The sequence below is a fragment of the Drosophila ficusphila genome, unplaced genomic scaffold (assembly GCF_018152265.1).
Source record: "Drosophila ficusphila isolate 14025-0441.05 unplaced genomic scaffold, ASM1815226v1 contig_636, whole genome shotgun sequence".
Taxonomy (NCBI): domain Eukaryota; kingdom Metazoa; phylum Arthropoda; class Insecta; order Diptera; family Drosophilidae; genus Drosophila; species Drosophila ficusphila.
The window spans coordinates 2,982,157-3,006,808 of record NW_025064569.1 but is presented as its reverse complement, the minus strand read 5'-3'; the positions used below and the strand labels follow the sequence as shown (position 1 = coordinate 3,006,808).

Below are 24,652 nucleotides of genomic sequence, written 5' to 3'. Positions count from 1 at the left end.
GGAACAGGCGGAAACGGCGCATGCTGGAGGTCCCACTGAAGTTGGGGTCTTCCACTTCAGCGCAATTTCAGAGCAGGGGCTGGCTCCGCTTATCGCCAATGGCGACATAGACGGAGTTATTGGCGCGATTGGAGCGAAATTGTCCCAACTAAATAGCATGATGGTAGGAAAGACGAGGGTGATGGTGACGATCCCTATGAAGGAACTCGTCCAGCAGATCATCTCCCTCCAGAAGTCTGCTGTAAAGATACTGGAGACGGCCCCTAGTAATCCCAGAGAGCAAAAGCCCACACCTAAGAGGCAAAGAGAGAGCCCTAGAGCCGGTAAGCTCTCAGCGCCAAAAAGGCAGAAGGTGCCGCAACCTTGCGGCACAAGCAATAAGGTGGTGAAATCCATCACCTACGCTAGTGCAGCGAAGGAGATTTCCGGCCCTCTCCCGCAGAGCCATGTGGCCAAAGGCAAGAAGGAGGGTGCGGAGTGGTCGACGGTTACCAAAAAACCGAAGAAGCAGCAGCCAAAAAAGCAGCAGCAGCAGAGAAAACTCCCTCCACGCACAGACGCACTAGTCGTCAAGTGTAGCGAGGGTATGCAGTATGCCGAAGTACTAAAGTTGGTAAAAAATAACCCAACTTTGCAGCAGCACAAAGATTGCGTAAAAGGCATTCGGATGACTGGCAGGGGCGAGCTCCTCATCAAAATGATGAAAACGGCCGACCCAGCCACATCCAGGCTACAGAAGGCTATGCAGGAGACCCTGTCTGACAAGGCAGAGGTTAAGGAGTTGAAGGAGCTAGTCCAGGTAAAGATTAGGGACATAGCAGAGTTCTCGTCGAAGGCCGATATCATTCAGGCGGTTTTCGCCAACTATGAGGGCGATATTTCACCAGCGGCCATTCCTTCCCTAAGGAAGGCATACGGGGGCACACTAGTAGCCAGGATGAGCATCCCGCCCGCTCTTACGGAGAAGATCGTAGTCGAAGGAAAAATCCGCATCGACTGGGCGCAATGTAGGGTCCGTAAAACCGTAGAGCTATAAATGCCTCGCATTTGGTCACTTGGCCTTGCACTGCCGTAGCAAGGTCGATTTGTCCAAAACGTGCTTCAACTGCGGGGGCTCGATCACGAGTCCAAAAGCTGCAGCAAAGAGGCACGCTGCCTATTATGCGCAAAAACCCATGGCGTAAACTGCAAGCACCACACGCTAAGCAGAAGCTGCCCAGCTTATCATCAGGCTTTCAAAGCAAAGGGGAAATGAAAATTCTCTTATTGAATTTGAACCATTGCAGAGCGGCCCAGGACTTGCTTGCACAAACGGTGCGAGCCTTAAAAATAGACCTGGCCATCTTGAGCGAGCCATACGCAAGTAAGCACGATGGGATTTGGTTTCAAAACTCCCAAGGTGGTGCAGCAAAGAGGCACGCTGCCTATTATGCGCAAAAACCCATGGCGTAAACTGCAAGCACCACACGCTAAGCAGAAGCTGCCCAGCTTATCAGCAGGCTCTCAAAGCAAAGGGGAAATGAAAATTCTCCAATTGAATTTGAACCATTGCAGAGCGGCCCAGGACTTGCTTGCACAAACGGTGCGAGCCTTAAAAATAGGCCTGGCCATCTTGAGCGAGCCATACGCAAGTAAGCACGATGGGATTTGGTTTCAAAACTCCCAGGGTGGTGCATCAATTTGGAGCTGCAGCCCGAGACCACTGCAGATCCAATGCCGGCATTCAGGCAGAGGTTTTGTCAGGGCGAAGGTGGGTAGCCTTACCATCTACTCGTGCTACATTGCACCCAGTGTCGACTCCCAGACATTTGGCAGCATTGTCGACGACATTCTGGAGGACGCTAGAGGACGACACCCCATCATCATTGCCGGCGATTTCAACGCCTGGGCAACGGAGTGGGGCAGTCGCCTCACAAACCATAGAGGCCACATATTGTTGGCCCGGTCAGGCCTCACTCTGGCTAACACAGGGACTGCCAACACCTACGAGAAGGCGGGAATGGGTTCTGTGATGACATCACGTTCATGAGCCCAACCTTAACCAGGACGTCAGCATGGCAAGTCTCAGAGATATATACCGGAAGCGAGACGGGCGATTTAAACGCAAAAACACCAATGCGTCCACTGGGTTCCGAGATTCTACCCTCGACCCGCAAGCCCTGATCTTAATGGCGGAAGATCTCGTGTATGACGAGCGTAAGAACGCCAATGAAAACGCTGTTTGCATAAAAAAAGCGACTTGGTCAGCATGCGCAGCTTCCATGCAAAGGAGACGTGCTGGCGGTAATGGGTGTCCCCCGGTGTATTGGTGGACCGATGCCATAGCGGAGGCGCGCAGGAAGTGCCACCAGGCACGAAGGCAATACATGCGCTCTCGAGGTAGGCCGGACTTCGCCTCACTCCAACGCCTCTGCAAATTCTTGCGGTCGGCTCTTAAAAAGGAGATCTCCGCAAGCAAGAAACAATGCTTCGCAAAATTATGCGATGACGCAGACACACGTCCCTGGGGTACAGCGTACAAGCTGGTAATGGGGAAGTTGGCGGCCTTCAGCCAGCCAACCCCAACATGTCCTGAGCAGCTCAGCAACATAGTGGCGCACCTCTTCCCGCCGAGTGTAGCACTGCAGCCACAGCAAGAGCCCTCCCTGCTTCAAAGTGAGAATTTTCCCACGTTCACAAATACTGCGGAAGTCTTGGCTGAAGTTAGGAGAATCAAAGTCGAAAAGGCCCCAGGCCCAGATATGATTCCTAACAAGGCATTAAAGATCATAATGACGGAGAGCTTAGAGATCTTCGTCAAGCTCTTCAATGCCTGTTTCGCACAGAGAACGTTCCCTGAAGCCTGGAAAATGCAGAGACTGGTACTATTACCAAAGGGCAGTCAAAATGACAACCTTGCGGCCTATAGACCACTCTGCATGCTTGACACTGTGGCAAAGGTATATGAGAGGCTCATCTGCAACCGCATCGAAGTTGCACTGTCCGAGAGTCCGGGCTTATCCCACAATCAATTTGGTTTTAGGAAGAAGCGCTCCACAGTGGACGCGATCGGGCTGGTACATAAACTGGCCTCTGAGGCAATCCAGGGAGCACGTTGGCGAGGTGGTATCAAAAAATACTGCCTGGTGACTACTCTGGATATTAAGAACGCATTTAACACAGCAAACTGGGAGCGGATACTTTCGGCCCTGAGACGTTTACAGGTCCCCAGCTATCTGGTGGACATAGTCTCAGAGTATCTTAGCAACAGACAGCTTCTATATGATACTGAGGAGGGCCGTCGAAGCTATGCAGTTTCAGCAGGAGTTCCTCAGGGCTCTGTGCTGGGCCCTACCCTCTGGAACTGCATGTACGACGGAATACTTAACCTACAGCTCCCTCAAGGAGCTACGATCATTGGCTTCGCAGACGATATTGCCGTCGTCGCAGTAGCGAAGCAGTTAAATGAAGCCGAAGCTGTAACAAATGCGTCCATCGAGCAAGCTTCCCACTGGCTATGTGCCAATGGCTTGAAGCTAGCCGAGCACAAGACGGAATCCGTCTTGATTAGCAGCAGGAAGGCGGTAGAAACCGCCCAAATAATAGTGGGTAGGACTACTATACGGTCCAAGCCCTTCATTAGGTTCCTTGGCGTAATGCTGGATCACCGGCTTACGTTCAAATTCCATTTAGAAGTGACGGGCAACAAAGCGGCCAAAGTTACCACGTCCCTAGCTAGGATGTTAGGGAACGTAAACTGGCCTAAACAGCAGAGTAGGCGCCTTCTTTCCAGTGAGGTAAAATCCACTATTATGTATGCAGCACCGATCTGGGCTCCGGCCATGACCTCACCAACTTATAGCCGCTCGTGCAGGGCGGCATACAGACGCGACGCACTCCGAGTCATTTGTGGCTTTCGGACCGTTTCCGAAGATAGTGCGCTGTTCCTATCCGCCATGACGCCACTGGACCTGCTCGCAAATCAGGCCCAGGAACGGACCGGCGGAGATGCATCGATGGAGGAGACCAGCGCCCGCGTGGTCTCAGCGTGGCAAAGTCGATGGAGTAGCAGCTCGAAAGGTAGGTAGACATATAAACTTCTGCCCGATGTGGAGCGTTGGACAGAAAGAAAGCACGGACAAGTTGACTTCTACATGACGCAATCATTGACAGGACATGGGTGCTTCAAATCCTATCTCCATAGGTACGGGCACGAGACAGACCCCTTTTGCACACACTGTGCGGGGGCAATTGAAGACGCAGAACATGTATTCTTTGTCTGTCCGAGATTCGAAGCTTTAAGGCATGAGCTCAGCTTAGCGATTAGGAAGCCGTTCACGGTCTCTGACCTAATGGATACGCTACTGGGCTCACAAAACAATTGGGATGCCGTAAGCAAAATTACAGTCTTTGTCATGAAATCCATGCGTCGCGCTGAACGTCAGCGCAATCGACTTCAAACCTAGTTTAATTACTAGTTGCGGCTTTCAGACCACTTCCCCCCTTATGAAGTAATACCCAAGGTTAACCCCCTGAGGTTGTGCCGTGAGAGGAAAACGGAGAGTAGGTTCAGGGTTTTAGTGGGTGAAAGACCCACACTTCGGCTCTTCAAACTTTCCCCCCTATACAAAAAAAAAAAAAAAAAAAAAAAACACACACATATCCATGTTCAAAAAGTATCGCGAATTTTGTGTTTTTTGCAAAAATTATTTATTTATTCTTGAATATCTATTTTCTCCATTTCAAAGTAATCTCCATGAGATATTATGCACTTGTGCCAACGGTTTTTCCAATCTTCGAAGCACTTCAAAAAATCATTTTTTTTATCTTGTTCAGCTCCTTCTTCGATATCGTCTATATCTCGTCAAGCGTAGCGTAACGTCGTCCTTTCATGGGCCTCTTCAGTTTAGGAAACAAGAAAAAGTCACAGGGGGCCAGATCTGGGGAATACGGTGGTTGAGGCATCATTAGTGTGTTGTTTTTGGCCAAAAAGGCGCGAGCAAGCAACGATGTGTGAGCAGGGGCGTTATCGTGGTGCAAAAGCCAAATTTATTTCTTCCACAAATCCGTTTCCGGCGTTTCTGGCGGATTGCTTCGCGCAAATTGCGCATAACTTGCAGGTAATATTCCTTATTGACCGTTCTTCCCTGAGGCAAGAACTCATGGTGCATCACGCCATTGCAATCGAAGAAAACTGTCAGCAACTGTCTGTTGTTGAAGTGCTCGGGCGTCCGGCACGCTCTTCGTCGTTCACATCTTCTCGGCCTTCTGAGAACATTTTGTACCACCGATAAACGTTGCTTCAGTCCAAGGTAGCTTCTCCGTATGCCACAGTCAACATTCGGAATGCATCCACGCACTTAATTTCGTTTTTCACACAAAATTTGATACAGGTTCTTTGATCTATTTTTTTTAATATGTAAAAATCGAAGACGGTCCAAAACACGTGCAAGCAAAGCAGCTGTCAACAACAGCATAAGTGAGAGACATGAGTACCAACATAACGCCACAAAAAAATCGAAATTCGATACGAGGTAACCCGCGAATATTCAAAATTCGCGATACTTTTTGAACACACCTCGTATGCTACTTCTAACCTGTACTTACTTTCTTTACCGTAATCTTCTATATTGTAGATTAATTCTATATTATAAATGCTATTGAAGTGCTTTGGTAAATTGTTAGTTTTTCCAAAGGCTAATTCATATGGACAATAATTATGTGCCATAGATGGGGTCGTGTTGAAACAATATACAAAATATTGAAGCCATATGTCCCAATCAGTTTTATCCACCGATATATATGAACGTATGTAAGTTATCTTGTAGTCGGTTGCTCGGTGTTAAGGCTGCTCCAGATCCGGCCGATGATGAGGTGGCACCGGTATGGTGCTTGATGAGTAGTAGCGGTTCAAGATAGGTGAGAATTGGCGGCCGGGCTGGTGGTCCCTGGTGGCCGCTGATGGTGTGCCACCGGTAGGGTGCTTGATGAAGTGTAAAATAAAGTTTATGTCGAGAGGGTGACTGCCCCCCTATACCCCTGGCCTTAAGCTCAGCGTATGCAAATAATAAGACGGCGATAGCCAGAGTTAAGTTTACGGAGCTAAGTGCTCTTTATTCAAATGATTATAAATTAGAACTGAGGAACTTAGCAGTAGGGTGCTTAGTCGGCAGGCCGACCGCATGACAGTGGGAAATGCTGACGATCGCAAAATGAGCATAACTCACCATACCGGGAACCAATGGGATCCAGGCACGGCCCCGAAGGCGGGTATGCTGAGTCGACATCTAGAAGGACTAGGGTGATCCAAGAATCACCCAAGATTTCTACCGACTGTTTGTTACCCCTCAGAAGTGTTAACTACTTCCCCCTTAGGAGTAAGACCGTCCTCGGTCGTCTTGAATGTTTCGGCAACCTGTTGCATTTCCCATGCATCTCGTCTTCTCCTCCACACGAGATGGAGCAGGATGAAAGTGCTATGACGAGCGTAAGAACGCCAATGAAAACGCTGTTTGCATAAAAAAAGCGACTTGGTCAGCATGCGCAGCTTCCATGCAAAGGAGACGTGCTGGCGGTAATGGGTGTCCCCCGGTGTATTGGTGGACCGATGCCATAGCGGAGGCGCGCAGGAAGTGCCACCAGGCACGAAGGCAATACATGCGCTCTCGAGGTAGGCCGGACTTCGCCTCACTCCAACGCCTCTGCAAATTCTTGCGGTCGGCTCTTAAAAAGGAGATCTCCGCAAGCAAGAAACAATGCTTCGCAAAATTATGCGATGACGCAGACACACGTCCCTGGGGTACAGCGTACAAGCTGGTAATGGGGAAGTTGGCGGCCTTCAGCCAGCCAACCCCAACATGTCCTGAGCAGCTCAGCAACATAGTGGCGCACCTCTTCCCGCCGAGTGTAGCACTGCAGCCACAGCAAGAGCCCTCCCTGCTTCAAAGTGAGAATTTTCCCACGTTCACAAATACTGCGGAAGTCTTGGCTGAAGTTAGGAGAATCAAAGTCGAAAAGGCCCCAGGCCCAGATATGATTCCTAACAAGGCATTAAAGATCATAATGACGGAGAGCTTAGAGATCTTCGTCAAGCTCTTCAATGCCTGTTTCGCACAGAGAACGTTCCCTGAAGCCTGGAAAATGCAGAGACTGGTACTATTACCAAAGGGCAGTCAAAATGACAACCTTGCGGCCTATAGACCACTCTGCATGCTTGACACTGTGGCAAAGGTATATGAGAGGCTCATCTGCAACCGCATCGAAGTTGCACTGTCCGAGAGTCCGGGCTTATCCCACAATCAATTTGGTTTTAGGAAGAAGCGCTCCACAGTGGACGCGATCGGGCTGGTACATAAACTGGCCTCTGAGGCAATCCAGGGAGCACGTTGGCGAGGTGGTATCAAAAAATACTGCCTGGTGACTACTCTGGATATTAAGAACGCATTTAACACAGCAAACTGGGAGCGGATACTTTCGGCCCTGAGACGTTTACAGGTCCCCAGCTATCTGGTGGACATAGTCTCAGAGTATCTTAGCAACAGACAGCTTCTATATGATACTGAGGAGGGCCGTCGAAGCTATGCAGTTTCAGCAGGAGTTCCTCAGGGCTCTGTGCTGGGCCCTACCCTCTGGAACTGCATGTACGACGGAATACTTAACCTACAGCTCCCTCAAGGAGCTACGATCATTGGCTTCGCAGACGATATTGCCGTCGTCGCAGTAGCGAAGCAGTTAAATGAAGCCGAAGCTGTAACAAATGCGTCCATCGAGCAAGCTTCCCACTGGCTATGTGCCAATGGCTTGAAGCTAGCCGAGCACAAGACGGAATCCGTCTTGATTAGCAGCAGGAAGGCGGTAGAAACCGCCCAAATAATAGTGGGTAGGACTACTATACGGTCCAAGCCCTTCATTAGGTTCCTTGGCGTAATGCTGGATCACCGGCTTACGTTCAAATTCCATTTAGAAGTGACGGGCAACAAAGCGGCCAAAGTTACCACGTCCCTAGCTAGGATGTTAGGGAACGTAAACTGGCCTAAACAGCAGAGTAGGCGCCTTCTTTCCAGTGAGGTAAAATCCACTATTATGTATGCAGCACCGATCTGGGCTCCGGCCATGACCTCACCAACTTATAGCCGCTCGTGCAGGGCGGCATACAGACGCGACGCACTCCGAGTCATTTGTGGCTTTCGGACCGTTTCCGAAGATAGTGCGCTGTTCCTATCCGCCATGACGCCACTGGACCTGCTCGCAAATCAGGCCCAGGAACGGACCGGCGGAGATGCATCGATGGAGGAGACCAGCGCCCGCGTGGTCTCAGCGTGGCAAAGTCGATGGAGTAGCAGCTCGAAAGGTAGGTAGACATATAAACTTCTGCCCGATGTGGAGCGTTGGACAGAAAGAAAGCACGGACAAGTTGACTTCTACATGACGCAATCATTGACAGGACATGGGTGCTTCAAATCCTATCTCCATAGGTATGGGCACGAGACAGACCCCTTTTGCACACACTGTGCGGGGGCAATTGAAGACGCAGAACATGTATTCTTTGTCTGTCCGAGATTCGAAGCTTTAAGGCATGAGCTCAGCTTAGCGATTAGGAAGCCGTTCACGGTCTCTGACCTAATGGATACGCTACTGGGCTCACAAAACAATTGGGATGCCGTAAGCAAAATTACAGTCTTTGTCATGAAATCCATGCGTCGCGCTGAACGTCAGCGCAATCGACTTCAAACCTAGTTTAATTACTAGTTGCGGCTTTCAGACCACTTCCCCCCTTATGAAGTTATACCCAAGGTTAACCCCCTGAGGTTGTGCCGTGAGAGGAAAACGGAGAGTAGGTTCAGGGTTTTAGTGGGTGAAAGACCCACACTTCGGCTCTTCAAGCTTTCCCCCTATACAAAAAAAAAAAAAAAAAAAAAATACACACACATATCCATGTTCAAAAAGTATCGCGAATTTTGTGTTTTTTGCAAAAATTATTTATTTATTCTTGAATATCTATTTTCTCCATTTTAAAGTAATCTCCATGAGATATTATGCACTTGTGCCAACGGTTTTTCCAATCTTCGAAGCACTTCAAAAAATCATTTTTTTTATCTTGTTCAGCTCCTTCTTCGATATCGTCTATATCTCGTCAAGCGTAGCGTAACGTCGTCCTTTCATGGGCCTCTTCAGTTTAGGAAACAAGAAAAAGTCACAGGGGGCCAGATCTGGGGAATACGGTGGTTGAGGCATCATTAGTGTGTTGTTTTTGGCCAAAAAGGCGCGAGCAAGCAACGATGTGTGAGCAGGGGCGTTATCGTGGTGCAAAAGCCAAATTTATTTCTTCCACAAATCCGTTTCCGGCGTTTCTGGCGGATTGCTTCGCGCAAATTGCGCATAACTTGCAGGTAATATTCCTTATTGACCGTTCTTCCCTGAGGCAAGAACTCATGGTGCATCACGCCATTGCAATCGAAGAAAACTGTCAGCAACTGTCTGTTGTTGAAGTGCTCGGGCGTCCGGCACGCTCTTCGTCGTTCACATCTTCTCGGCCTTCTGAGAACATTTTGTACCACCGATAAACGTTGCTTCAGTCCAAGGTAGCTTCTCCGTATGCCACAGTCAACATTCGGAATGCATCCACGCACTTAATTTCGTTTTTCACACAAAATTTGATACAGGTTCTTTGATCTATTTTTTTTAATATGTAAAAATCGAAGACGGTCCAAAACACGTGCAAGCAAAGCAGCTGTCAACAACAGCATAAGTGAGAGACATGAGTACCAACATAACGCCACAAAAAAATCGAAATTCGATACGAGGTAACCCGCGAATATTCAAAATTCGCGATACTTTTTGAACACACCTCGTATGCTACTTCTAACCTGTACTTACTTTCTTTACCGTAATCTTCTATATTGTAGATTAATTCTATATTATAAATGCTATTGAAGTGCTTTGGTAAATTGTTAGTTTTTCCAAAGGCTAATTCATATGGACAATAATTATGTGCCATAGATGGGGTCGTGTTGAAACAATATACAAAATATTGAAGCCATATGTCCCAATCAGTTTTATCCACCGATATATATGAACGTATGTAAGTTATCATGTAGTCGGTTGCTCGGTGTTAAGGCTGCTCCAGATCCGGCCGATGATGAGGTGGCACCGGTATGGTGCTTGATGAGTAGTAGCGGTTCAAGATAGGTGAGAATTGGCGGCCGGGCTGGTGGTCCCTGGTGGCCGCTGATGGTGTGCCACCGGTAGGGTGCTTGATGAAGTGTAAAATAAAGTTTATGTCGAGAGGGTGACTGCCCCCCTATACCCCTGGCCTTAAGCTCAGCGTATGCAAATAATAAGACGGCGATAGCCAGAGTTAAGTTTACGGAGCTAAGTGCTCTTTATTCAAATGATTATAAATTAGAACTGAGGAACTTAGCAGTAGGGTGCTTAGTCGGCAGGCCGACCGCATGACAGTGGGAAATGCTGACGATCGCAAAATGAGCATAACTCACCATACCGGGAACCAATGGGATCCAGGCACGGCCCCGAAGGCGGGTATGCTGAGTCGACATCTAGAAGGACTAGGGTGATCCAAGAATCACCCAAGATTTCTACCGACTGTTTGTTACCCCTCAGAAGTGTTAACTACTTCCCCCTTAGGAGTAAGACCGTCCTCGGTCGTCTTGAATGTTTCGGCAACCTGTTGCATTTCCCATGCATCTCGTCTTCTCCTCCACACGAGATGGAGCAGGATGAAAGTGCTAATCAAAAAGCTTACTCCCACGCCGACAGCGATCCAGATGTCCGTTGATCCAGCCGACTTTACTTCGTTTTTGAGGGTTTGGATCGTTTCCAGGTGTTAAGTTTAGCGGGAAATGTTAAATCATAATACCCTAAAAATTACCAAAAAAAGTGGAGTGTGGCCACAACAAATGTCTGGCAGCTCTGCTAATAAAAGAGAGAATTGAATTGGAACGATCGTACAAGCAAGTTGATTTTTTTCACTCGTCTTTGGGTTTTTGGAAGCCTTTTTTTCTCGTCGTTGGATCACCCACAATTTCACCAGTTGTTTCCACGCAACATTTAGGCGCCCCCGGGTGGACATTTGGACTCTTGGATTAATATGGATCTTCGCAATTTTTGCAATTTTTTGACCTTTGGATTCGGACATCGCCGGCAAATGAGTTGCCTTGTCAAGGAAAGTTTTCAACAGGTAACAGCATTCAATAAATTATTTGAGAGTGCAAGTGATCATTACCAATAAATTTATTGAGTGTTCAAGTACATACATACCTAATTTAAAAAAAACTGCTTGTAAACAAATCATTTAAAACTTACCACACATACATACACACACACAAATTTGCATATACGGTTCCCTTTTTGCATTCTTCTTTGTGCTTGTACAGTTCGATCTTTGGAGATTGTCATCTGTACTTTTCTGTGTCAAAAATTGGTTTTGCTTATGCACAGTGGGCTACTGAGTGCAAATTTGTGACAAAAATTTAACTTGCTGATTTTTTTTCCATTCTTCTTTGTGCTTGTGCAGTTGGACCTTTGGAGGTTGCCATCTGCGTTTTACTGTAGCAACTATTGGTTTTGCTTAGTTACAGTGGGCTACTGAGTGCAAATTTGTGACAAAAATTTAACTGGCTGATTAAAGTTACTTGTTCATTTCGGTATTTGGCCACAATTGGTAGCTGTCTGCGCATATTAAACACGAAATATATCATTTTGGCAATATTAATTTACAGTTTGGTATTTTAATTGGTTTTATTGAACTTTATAATCATGCCTGGTAAACGCAAAGTAACCAAGTCTTTTGATGACTCCGATTTGGATCAAATTGATTGTGTATATCAACTCTACAAAAATGTTATGAGGGATATAAAACGTATTCGGAAAGACTGAGGACATGGAGCCTATGCACGTATTGGTATTTTAATTGGTTTTATTTAACTTGCCTGGTAAACGCAAAGTAAACAAGTCTTTTGATGACTCCGATTTGGATCAAATTGATTGTGTATATCAACTCTACAAAAATGTTATGAGGGATATAAAACGTATTCGGAAAGACTGAGGACATGGAGCCTATGCACGTGGAATGCCAACTAGAAATCTTAAATCGATATATGGATAGGGCATTTCAGATTCAATTAGATTTGGAGAAAATTAACCCCAATACAGATAGTAGAGCTGATCTTGAAACTTTGTTCGTAATAACCAAATCTCTATTGTTAAGTAAAAATGATCGACCGTGCTTCCCTAAAGATAGTGCCAATTCAACTATGATTAGTAATACTAAGCAGTCAAAGCAATTACCAGCAATGAAATTGCCTAAGTTCAGTGGTGATTATGCTGAGTATAAAAATTTTATTGGGTTATTTGAAAACTTGGTGGATAGTGATTGTAATTTGTCTAATATTGAAAAGTTCAACCACTTGCTTTCTTGTCTTGAAGGAGAGGCCCTAGGCACAGTAAAGTCATATCAAATTACCTCTGCAAATTACCCAAAGTCACTAGCAACAGTTAAAAAGGTTTACGATAATAATTGTTTAATTGCATTCGACAATATTTCGAAATTATTTGATATTCCCAAAATGCAGAGCGCCAATTCTACGGCCTTAAGGGCAGTGATCGATAATGTTCGAGCTATTTATGGATCCTTATCATCTTTAGCAGACTCTAAACAAATTTGCGAGGCCATGCTCATTCACATTACTATGAGTAAAGTTTATCAATCTACTAAAACTAAATGGGAAGAGAGTTTAGACTATACCAAGATTCCCTCTTGGGAGGATTGTGAATCTGTTCTTAATAGAAGATTTCAGCATTTGTCAGCTGAAGATGCCTCCTCCAGTCATGCAAAATCAAATAAGTCTTTCAAAAAGAGCAGTAAAACTTCTTTGACAGTAGTTCAGGTAGATCAACAAAAAAATGCGTGTTTTGTAAATCGGATCAACATTACATTCAATCGTGTTCAGCGTTTGCTGCTAGTCCATGCAATAAGAGATTCTCATTCGCTAAAAGTCATCCACTTTGTATAAATTGCTTACGCAAGGGTCACTCAGTCACAGCTTGTAAATCTGGACCCTGTAGAGTGTGCTCAAAGCCACACCACACCTTATTGCATAGGTATACCAATCCTCAAACGACCTTTGTCTCTCAACCGTCTGCAGCATCGCATATCGCTGTTGATCAAGGAACACAGGATGATTCTCAGCTAACTCAATCAAAAAATCGTGTAAGTCCGTCAACAACAGCTTCGTCTTATCATGCAAGTTCCGATACAGATAGAGTAGTTTTAGCAACTGCTGTTGTGAAAATTAAAGACCAAGCCGGAACCTATCAGCTAGCAAGAGCATTATTAGATGGAGGTTCTCAGGTTAATTTCATGACCGAAGAGTTAGCCAAGATGCTTAAACTTAAAAGAAAGAGGCAAGAGGTCAATCTGCTCGGTTTTGATAGCTTGACATCAAAAATAAAACATGTGGTACAGACATCTTTTGCTTCTCGTTTTAACGATCAGGAGATTCTCACCGAATTCGGCATTATGTCTTCTATATCTTCGCTTCAGCCAGATCGGCCAATAGAAAACATAAAGTATCCAAAGAATGTGGACTTAGCTGATCCGCTTTTTTATAAACTTCAACGTATCGATATTCTCTTAGGTGCTGAGTCATTCTTTGAGCTGCTCAGAGATGGAAGAATAGATTGTGGCCGAGGGCTGCCACCGTTGAGAGCAACAGAGTTTGGTTGGATCTTTGCTGGCCGGTGCAAATCAAACCACCAAATTATGCCAACAAATACTTCATTAATAAGTACAATTAACGACCCACAGGCTTTAGATGTCTTCGTTCGAAAGTTCTGGGAGTTGGAAGATCTTCCAACTCATCAAATCCTCGTTTTTACACCCCAAAACAGCAACTTTGTGAAAATTCGTTTGTGGAAACCATTACTCGAGTGTCTGATGGTCGGCTTTGTGTATCATTGCCATTTAAAACCAGCCCGAATCGCCTTGGCTTGTCATTCGACACTGCCAAACGCAGATTTCTTTCTTTAGAGCGAAGAATGGCTAAACAACCTGAAAATCAAGCAATAAACATGGCGTTTATGAAGGAGTATCTTGATCTTGGACTCATGAGTTCCACAGATAATAAAATCCCTCAAGAACCGCATTACTTCATTCCATACCAATGCGTGTTGAGACCTCAAAGCACATCGACAAAACTTAGAGTAGTTTTCGATGCTTCGAGTAAAACTTCGTCTCAAATTTCTTTAAATGACTTACTCATGGTAGGTCCAACCATTCAACCAACATTATATTCAACATTGTTGCGTTTTAGATTCCGTCGATATGCTGTAACTGCTGATATAGCAAAAATGTACCGTCAAGTTCTTATTGACGAGACCCAGCACAACTTTCAACTAATTGTCTGGAGAGAACGTCCATCAGATCCACTACAAATATTCAAACTAAGAACAGTGACCTATGGAACGGCTTCGGCGCCATTTCTAGCTGTCCGGTGCTTGAAGTATTTGAGCGAAAAGCACACGTTTTCCCATCCAGTTGCCTCTAGAGCTTTATCCAATGAATTTTACGTTGATGATTTATTATCAAGTGATGAGACAAGTCAAGAATTACAGACATTGCACTCTGAATTGGTGTCGGTTCTCAGCGAGCATGGATTCGAACTGACTAAATGGTACTCGAATTGTAAGGATGTCAGTTCACTTGATTCAGCTGTGGCAGTAGGAAAGCAGGATGAGACTAAGACACTTATTTGGGATCCATTAAAAGATAAATTTAAATACTCTGCTGAAGGTTTACATGCAGAAGAACCATTTACTAAGAGGACGATTTTGGACTTTTGTGTCCGATTATCGTGAGAGCAAAGATATTTATTCAGGAAATTTGGTTACAACGGTTAGATTGGGATGACTTGCTGCCACCTAACTTGCAAGGCATTGCAGCCAGCCTTATGGCAGATTTTGAGGGCTTAGACTCAATAATCATACCTCGCCACATAGGGTATGAGGCACAGTTCAAGTGTCAAATCCATGGTTTTGCAGACGCCTCAACCAGGGCTTATGGCTGTTGTCTTTATTTACGGATAGATGTGGAAGAGCATAAAATTGTTCGGCTCCTTACAGCCAAATCGAAAGTGGCACCACTGAAAACTAAATCAGTGCCGCGGTTAGAGTTGTGTGCAGCACAATTACTAGCAAATTTATGGGCCAAGCTCAAGCCCTTGCTAGAATTTCAAGTCGAACAAATCGTATTCTGGTCCGATTCAGAGGTTGTCTTGCATTGGCTCAAAACACATCCGTTTACTTTGAATACCTTTGTCGCCAATCGAGTCGCTGAGGTACAAGAATTGACAGCAGAAGGTTCTTGGCGCCATGTCCCAACAAGTGATAACCCTGCTGATTTGGTATCGCGAGGATGCTCAGCTGTAGAGCTGAAATCATCCTTTTGGTTTACAGCTCCTTTGTTCCTGCAGCGCGATCAAAGTTCTTGGCCAATTAACCCTCATTTTGAACTTTCTGAGGAGCAACAAGCATTGGAGAAGCGCAAGTCCGCCACAGGCTAAATCGCGGCCGATGTGGGACGTCATCCAATCGTTGAATTAATAGAAAACACGTCATCATATATGAAAATCTTGCGCATTGTAGCATATATGCTTCGATTCATAAATGGGCGGAAGGTGGTTTATGAATCAATTCAGATATCACCTGAAGAACTGAACTCAGCATTTATCGCGATTATACACCTCCTGCAGCACATTATGTATGGAGAGGAAATAGAGAAAACTCAAAAATCGCTTCTACTGCAACCACCTCTTCAAAAGTTGAACCCATTTCTATATCTACATGAATTGGAGGGTCGAAAGTATTGGGTATTGAGAGTAGGAGGGCGATTATTCAATGCACCGTTGCCACACCATGCTAAAAAGACCTTACTCATGCCAAAAGACTGCACATTCATTCTGCGATACATAAAACACCTGAACTTAACTAACTGTCATGCTGGAGCTCGAGTTCTGGTTAGTTTACTTCGGCAACAAGTCTGGCTTATAAATGCTCGAAGAGAGTGTGGAACTGTTGTTCGAAAGTGTGTTCATTGTTTCAAATACAAGCCCGTTTTGGCTTCCCAGATAATGAGTAATTTACCCGCTGAAAGACTGACTGCAAATGATCCATTTGAGATCAGCGGAGAAGATTTCTTTGGTCCAATTTCAGTAACTTTGGGGATAAAAGGGAAATCTCCTGTGAAAATGTGTATCGCAGTGTTTATTTGTTTCACAACGAAAGCAGTTCACTTAGAGCTCGTTACTGATCTAACTTCTAAATCATTTCTAATGTGTCTTTCTAGATTTGTAGGTCGTCGTGGTCTTGTCAAGACCATCTATTGCGACAATGCTACCAATTTTGTCGGGGCTGCTCGCTGCGAGGCCAAGGATGCGGCAGCCAAGGGCATTGCCTTTGCTTTCATTCCACCGCGTGCTCCCCATTTCGGCGGCCTGTGGGAAGCTGCGGAGAAGTCAGCGAAGTCGCTGTTTATCAAGGCAATAGGGAGCGCAGTGCTGCGACAAGACGAGGTGGAGACGGCGCTTGTGGAGGTAGAGACCATTTTAAACTCCAGACCCATCGTCGCAGAGTCAACGAGTCCCAACGACGTAGAACCAATAACGCCGGCGCACTTCTCGTAGGGAGAACGCTCGTTGCGCTGCCATTCGGGTCAATTCCGCAAACAGGAGACGGGAATCTGACCTACTTGCAACGATGGCATCGAATTTGCGCAATCAAGCAGCGCCTTTGGGCCGAGTGGTCAAAGGATTACGTCCTAAGTCTGCAGCAAAAAGGAAAATGGACAAAGGAGGAAAGGAACTTAGCGATCGGCCAAATAGTTCTGGTTCACGAGGACAACGTGCCCCCTCAGCAGTGGCTGATAGGGCGAATTGCAGAGACAGTGGTCGGCGGCGATGGTAGAGTTCGAGTTGCAGTTGGGCTATGGGTTATCCACAAGCTAGCACCTCTACCATTAGAATAGCATGTTTGCTTTATTGAAATTGTATTATGTATTGAAATTGTATTAAGTATTGAATTGTATTAAGCATTATGAATTGTATTGTTTGAATTGAAGACCTTCAGTCGTTCAACTCGGCCGATGTTAAGTTTAGCGGGAAATGTTAAATCATAATACCCTAAAAATTACCAAAAAAGTGGAGTGTGGCCACAACAAATGTCTGGCAGCTCTGCTAATAAAAGAGAGAATTGAATTGGAACGATCGTACAAGCAAGTTGATTTTTTTCAATCGTCTTTGGGTTTTTGGAAGCCTTTTTTTCTCGTCGTTGGGTCACCCACAATTTCACCAGTTGTTTTCACGCAACACCAGGTTTTGGTTGTTCATCCTCTGAAGCATTGGCATACTAAGCACGTGGTTATGCCCGATAATGTTTAGCAGGCGGGAGGCCGCCACGCCCGCAGTCTTTCTTATGCTTTCGCGTCGGTTCAAGTATTTTGTGCCGTTGACAAAGGCTAGTCGCTCAAATGTTATTAGATGCGTGCTATTTGTTTCTATATTGGGGCCGTCATCCGAGCTGACTATTGCCGGACACTCATTGACTATCATTATACCATCGTCTACCAGCGTTATGGGGCTTAGGTGGCTGGCCTGCGTTTCGCAATGCGCCGTGACCCCTGCGTGTAGACCTCGGGCGCAAGTGTCCTGGGTTGCCAGTTTGCAGAATGCTCCGTACATCGTCGATACGCAATCAGTGATCGCTAAGACTTCTTGGTTGCACTCAGCTACCACATTGTCCCGTAGTTGGAGAACGGTGTGTTGGTGAGAAACAGGAAAGACGGTAACCTTTTTACATTCAAATTTAGTCAATGAGCACGTGAATAATATTGTCGGACTGAAGGACTTTAATATTAGATGCCTCTTTAAGGCTGATAACGGGGACCTCTGTGGGATGATCAACAAAAACGGGCTTCAAATCTTCATGGTTAAAAATGGCAGGGTTTATGATATTTGATTTTGCAAGTGTGACCGTGAGCATCAGATTCTGTATCTCTGTAATTAGCATTATATTTCTGGCCAAAAGAACTTCGTATAAATGTGGTGTGTCAACCAGGTTATTCTTTTTTGCCTTAATGATTTCGTTGACAGCATCGGTTAGTTTGTTAATCTGCTTTTGCGTTTCGGTGTTAATAACTACTTGTCTATTGTTTGATTCGATTAACCGGGACTCGGACATTTTTAACATTTCGAGGTCAGCGGCATCAGGTGTGCCCGCTACCACTTTTAACGCGGTGCCTAAATAGTCTAGGCTTCTTGCAATTCGGTGGTGTACCTTTAGTACGGATAATATATTTCTAATATGATCAGTATCAACATCCAACAATTTTCGCATGTGCGATTGTGGGAAAAAAGCGGACAATCTAGCTGTTTCGTCTATCATAATTGAAAGCTTTGTCAAATTGCTCGAATGCCTAAAGTAATTCCTATGTTCCCACACCAATGCAGTTCCGTCGGTTATGGGGATGTACCGGGCGTGAGTGTAGTCTGTCACTCTAGCGTTAACTACTGCTAATATTGTTAATATGATTCCCGCGATCCTGTAAGAAAATGACAGGTTAAATCTATTGGCTATTTTCTAAGTGTGTGTTTGTGTTGGGTGTGTTAGGTGCGTGTAAATTGGAGAAAAAGGTTACTTAAGGTTGTCCTTGTGGACTACCCTCCCTCCAATGAGGACCATTGTCCCCAGGTCCGCTTCTACGCGTTTTTCCGTGAATAACGGAGTTAGCTTATTGCCTAGTCTTTTATTGTTCTTTAAGTAGACTCTTTCTCCTACCTCAAATATTCTATTTTTTCTTGATGGGTTACACCTGTCAAGATTATCCCTCTGTGGTTTTTCAATATTTATTTTTATTGCTTCCTTAACTTTTTTGGAAGCAGAGTGGATTACATCAATGGGTTTTTGGTTAATGACCGAATGTAATGTTTTATTATATTCAACGGTCGCCCGCATAACTAGCTCCACTGTATCATTAATTTGCTTATCCATTTTGATGCACCTCGCTATTTCTGTTAGGGTGCTGTGGAGGCGTTCGATTTCTCCGTTTGAACTACTGTGCAGCGGGGGTGAATTTACAACATCTATGCCATACTGATTTTTGAGTAACGATGTGATCGTTTCAGAGCTGAAAGACGCTTCGTTATCACAGTATATTGTCTTTATATTTGGGAATAAGTTTATTAATTGGAGGATAGGAATTTTCACGTCTACTATTGCCCCAGACACTATTGGTTGTACTACCGCAAATTTGGAGAATTTGTCGATGGCCGTTAAAAATAGTTTTTTATCGGTGGAAAAATATCAATATGCAGCATTTCGCCGACATATGACGGAATTGGAGTTACCCCAAGTTCTTGTTTCTTGGGGTGTCTGTCATACTTTGCTGTAGTGCATATTTTGCAACTTGTCCCTATTTCAGTAGCCAACTTAGAAATTTTTGGAAAATAATAGTCGCGGAGGACTTGTTTGATATTTTCCTGAGCAGCTCTGTGTGTTCTGCGGTGATTATTTCGATCTGCTCACTTTTATCAGAAATGTCTGACACAAAGTTCTTGCAGTGCCAAAATTTCGTAGCTGGAAAATTGGATACTAATGCATGTTGAATGCTTGCCAATGTTGGCAAGTTACAATGAATAGCGTTGACAACTTTTGGGTTAATGATTGGTCTTAATGTTTCGAAAAGGGTCGATTTTTCCGTGAAATGTATAATATGGCGGGATTTATTTCCGAAAACTTAAAGTATCGCTTTAAGGAATACTTTGCCTCTTCTAGGACTATCTGATTTCTGAAACAATTTAGAGGTTTTTCCGTTGTTTCTATCGTATAAGTGCTAAATTCTTCACTGTGAACTGTTGCACAATCAGATTCGGGTTCGTTTTGAAGGGCGTTGATGTTTTGTCGCGAAAGGGCGTCGGCGACAACATTTTCTTTGCCCGGAGTGTATATGACTTTTGCGCCGTAGTCATCTATAAATGCTTTCCAACGTTTTCATTTGTCATTTGGGTTCTTGTCGGAGACAGCGAACGTTAGCGGCTTATGATCTGTATAGATTCTTATGTCACGAGTGCCATACAGATACTGCCTTAATTTTCCTAAAGCCCAGACTATTGCGAGTAACTCTCTTTCGTTAGTTGCGTAACGGGTCTCGCAGTCTTTAAGGGTTCCTGATATCATCGTTATGGGTTTTTTGTCTTGCGACAGTACTGCCCCGATGCCGTAAGCTGACGCATCGGTTGTCAGATCGAACGGTTTCTTAAAATCTGGGTATTTGAGGGTGACATCTTCTTATGCCAAAATGTTTCGAAGTCTATCGAACGCGTCTCTTTGCTGATCGTTACAATTTATTGATATTTTCCTAGACATGTGTTTACTTACGGAACCGTTTTCTCCCTTAAGGAGGTTGGTTAGTGGCCTGGCTATTGTAGCGAAATCTTTTATAAAACACCTATAATAGCTGGCAAGTCCTAAGAATGATCTTAGTGAGAATAAACTTGTCTGTTCTGTGTATTCTTTAATGGCTGCTACCTTTTCAGAGTCAGTTGTAGCCCCGTTTCGGGTTACTACGAAGCCGAGGTATTGGACATATCTTTAAAAAAATGGGTTTTCTCTTTCGAGATGGTCATATTGGCTTGGCCTAATTTTTTCAGGACCCAGTTAATGTGACTGACATGCTCTTTTTCGTTTTCCGAAAAGATTATGACATCGTCAACATACGTCTATGTTCCGACTTCCCTATCTGCTCTCTCAATACGTCATCGATTGCCCTTTGAAAAATGCTACCAGCATACTTGCCTCCGTTGACTGAAAATGAGGTTTTTTCCCGATCTTGTTCCGCGAGGAAAATTTGGTGATAACCAGATTTTAAGTCTAGAGTTGTAAAATATTTGGCTTTGCCAAGGTTTGCCAGTATTAACTCGATACTTGGCAACGGGTATTTATCAGGAATGGTTTTTTTCGTTCAGTTTCCTGAAGTCGATTACCAAACTTTTTCCTACCACCTGTCTCATCTGATCCTTTTTTATCGACCACCCAAGTTGGATTATTATACGGTGATCTCGACGGGGTTATAATACCTATTAGACTTCAGTAGGTCTTTAATTTCTTTATTAACGAACTCTGCGACACCCATTGGGCGTGGGTACGTTTTAGAGTACACTGGGTTGTTATCCTCAGTGCGAATAGTTCCCACAACATTTGTGTTGTACGGCAAGGTTTGAGTTCCGTCAAAGAAGACTTTAGATCTTTTTTTCATCATTTCGATAAACTCCTTTTTTACTGACTCTGGAACGACTTTGGCCTTTATGTTGTTAAAGTTTACATCGTCGCAATCAAGAAACTGCAGGTCCTCAGACACGAAAGCATACAATATTTTTTTAGTTTGCATATTGAGGGTGCCTCCCACTTGCGTTAGCAAGGTTTTTATCTGGTTTTTTAAAATAATGAGGGATCTTTTCGTTTCCTTGTTTATCAGGAGTGCGGTACTGAGTCTTACGAAAGTCAGAATTCTGTGTCCTTTGTTCCATTGCCCTAGCATACGTTGCCGCGAACTGGCTTCTTTCGATGCTGGCTTCAGCCTTCCTAGCTAATGCCAATGCCGAAGGAAGGTCTTTTGGCTGTGCCGGGAATACGACTGCTCTCAGGAGATAAACACATGTAGGGCGCCCGCCCTTACCTCATTGTTGAGCAGTGTGGCTCTTTCAATGTCGAGGGACATGACAATTTGGTTCGTGACGAGGGTTAGCTTACGCTCAACCTCGTCATAGTATTGCATGAGGCTTTGGTCACTTTGGCGAACTGCCTCAAGCTGTTGTCGCAACAGCCTCAACGAAGTTTTGTCTACGTAGGAGCAGTCTTATCTTGCCAGAATGGCATCGAAATTAAGTACAGTGTTGTGTGATACCAGCAACGCTCGCGCTGGGCCCCTAATTTTATTCCTGATTATGGTAACGGCTTGATAATGGGCACAGCTGCCCTGGTAAGGTTTAAAGAGTTCGTATGCGTCCGTGGCGGACTGCCTCCACGCTACGTACTCGTCTTTCTCACCGTTAAAATCTGGTACTGACTTAATTACGTGGAGCGGTATGTCGTGCTCCTGGCTGTACTGAGACTCTTTGGTAGGCCTCAAACTGTGGGGTCTCTACGCGCATGTTTTGTAACTGCATATTAACGGAATTTATTTGAGCTTCAAATTCAGCTCGGAGCCTAGCTTCCTGTTGCGCTAAGGCGCCCTGGATAATGTTTTGAAATTCGTTGGCGTTCATTATGTCTTCTTTCTCTTCGATTTGAGCCTGTTTCCGTTTGGCCTTCCTGATCTCTTTGTTGTAGAGCGTCAGGCTTTGTTTATATTGTCCCCAGTTATCCTCGCTCGTTTTTGCTCTGTTGAAGAGCCGGCGGTTGGAGACTCGGAGCCGTTCCAGGTTGGCGTTCCACCATGGGGCGTCTCTTTCTGCTTTCCGTCTGCCAAGAGGGCAACTGTCCTCAAAAGCATTGGCTATCTTCTTGCAGAGGTTATGCACTGCCTGATCTAATTCTAAGGAATGTCTGGGTATACCTGACGGTTCGTTAGAGAGATTGAGCTCAAGAGAGGACTTGAACCAATCCCAGTTTGTTTTCTTAGGGTTCCTTTTGGGGGCGTCCCTAGCGGTGTTGAAGTCTAATTCAAATCTAATGATTCGGTGATCCGACATTGATTCCTCTGGCGACACATGCCAGTTCTTGATAAGTGGTCCTAGATACCTGCTCATCAGTTATGTCTAGGACCTCCTCTCTTACTCTAGTAATGAATGACGGTGTGGACCCGACATTACCGATTTCTAGGTTACTATCCATAATGAATTCTATGAGCTGCTCACCTCTGTCGTTGACGTCGGTGCTTCCCCATATCACGTGATGTGCATTGGCGTCACATCCTATGATTAGGGGCACCTTCTTCCTCCTGCAGCATTCCATGAGTTCGATGATTTCCGGTGGTGGGCATGCTGCATGGCGATGGCTAGTAACTTTCCTGTACCGCTCACCGTTACCGCGACACAGTCACTGCTTAGAAACTCTGAAAAGATATTATAATTGATATCTTTCCTTATTAATATGCATGCTCTTGGGTGTGCACCCCGTTGGTCGCATATTACCTTTGATTCCTTGGTGTACAGGCCTTTAATGCCCTGGTTACACCAAGGCTCCTGTATGAGAGCTAGCCCGAGATGTTGGTTGGTGAACAGCCTGGCCAGGACGGCTGATGCCGCCTTGGCCCCGTGTAGGTTCGTGCTGCTGTATGCAGCCATCATTGGAGCGGATACTCCATCTTTAGTGAAGGGGGCGGGTGTTCCCCTTCACTGCCATCCGTCAGAGTGACGTTGGCCTCCATCTCGTCGTTATCGTCCAGGAGAGGCGCATGTACCAACTTCTGGGAGGGCGTAGGATGCTCCTCATCCTCACTCCTTACATCCATAACGGCGCTAGGGTCTTCCTCTGTACCCATAGGCTCTTGTGGCTCGTCGAGGGATTCCTCGACCTCCACTTTGCCACCCGTGGGACCAGAGGGCGCTCCTTCTGCTGCGGCCATATTTGCCGCCTTTCTCAGCCCACTCACCGAGACGGTACCGAACCTAAAGTTGAGCTGGTGCCCCCTAGCTACGATCTCGTCTCGGGTGAGCTGGTCGATCCCGATGACTAGGAGTGCCCCGTCTCCGTCGTTCTTCCGGGAGACCACCTTCCAGGCATCTGTCTCCAGCCTGTTTTGGCGCCCGAGGCCGCTGAATCCTGGTCCAGGCAGTCGATGAGGAGGTATCCTACCCTGAAGTGGATACTCCTAAACGCGACTGCCGTGTCTCCATGTTGCCGCCGCCTTTGAGGTGCAAGGCTCCTCAGGCTTTGGGCAGGAGGGAAGTGCCTTAACCTCTTTTGCGCCCTCTGATTTCGACCTTTTTGAGGTGTCCGTCGGAGGGGTGAGGGTGCTGTTTCCCCGCTTGCTGGCAGGTGCACTACTTTGGGCCGCTGGTCGTGGATCCTTTGTCTTCCTTAGTGCCTCGTCAGGTGTCATGCCCTGCTGGAGATATCTGAGGTACCATTTTATTTTGGACCCCGGCAGGTCTCTCCTGTTGGGGTCGTCTAGGCCTCCAGGTTGTCCTTTGGCTAGAAGGACATCCGCTTTCGTGGCAGGCCTGGTCCTCTGTCCAGCCGCGGACTGGGACAGTTGACCATTGTGGGGGATGTCCCACATTCTGCGTCCGTTACGCACTGCCGGCGGTGGCTACGCTCCTGGGTGGGAATGGTCCCACCTGTGGTCGCTCCCCGTCGACGACTTGGTGTTCAAAGTGTCTTGCGACACTCGAGGCAGGGATGTCCTGCGGTAACTTATTGATGTTAATCTTCTTCATGATCTAATCCCACGAGTTGCGGAGAATATAAGGTCCGCCCGGGCAAAGATCCGCCCGGGCAGAGATCCGCCCGGGTAATGCATAGTTAGGACAGGCGGTCGCCACTTGCCTGAACCCTCCGTGAGAGACTGGGCTAGTTGTTAATCCGGGCCCCCAGCCAGGCTGACTATCGGCACGGGTCGGATGACACCTTAGTCCGGCACCGGAGTGAGATTGTGGGAAGGGAA

General features: G+C 45.8%; 1 protein-coding gene across 1 annotated transcript; it reads left to right on the top strand.

Moving 5' to 3' along the window:
* The first annotated feature begins 1,372 nt into the window (after positions 1-1,372).
* On the top strand, positions 1,373-2,029 carry LOC122320583. The gene has a single exon (XM_043208775.1). The coding sequence runs from the start codon at positions 1,373-1,375 to the stop codon at positions 2,027-2,029; it is 657 nt and encodes a 218-aa protein (XP_043064710.1).
* Positions 2,030-24,652: the final 22,623 nt, after the last annotated feature.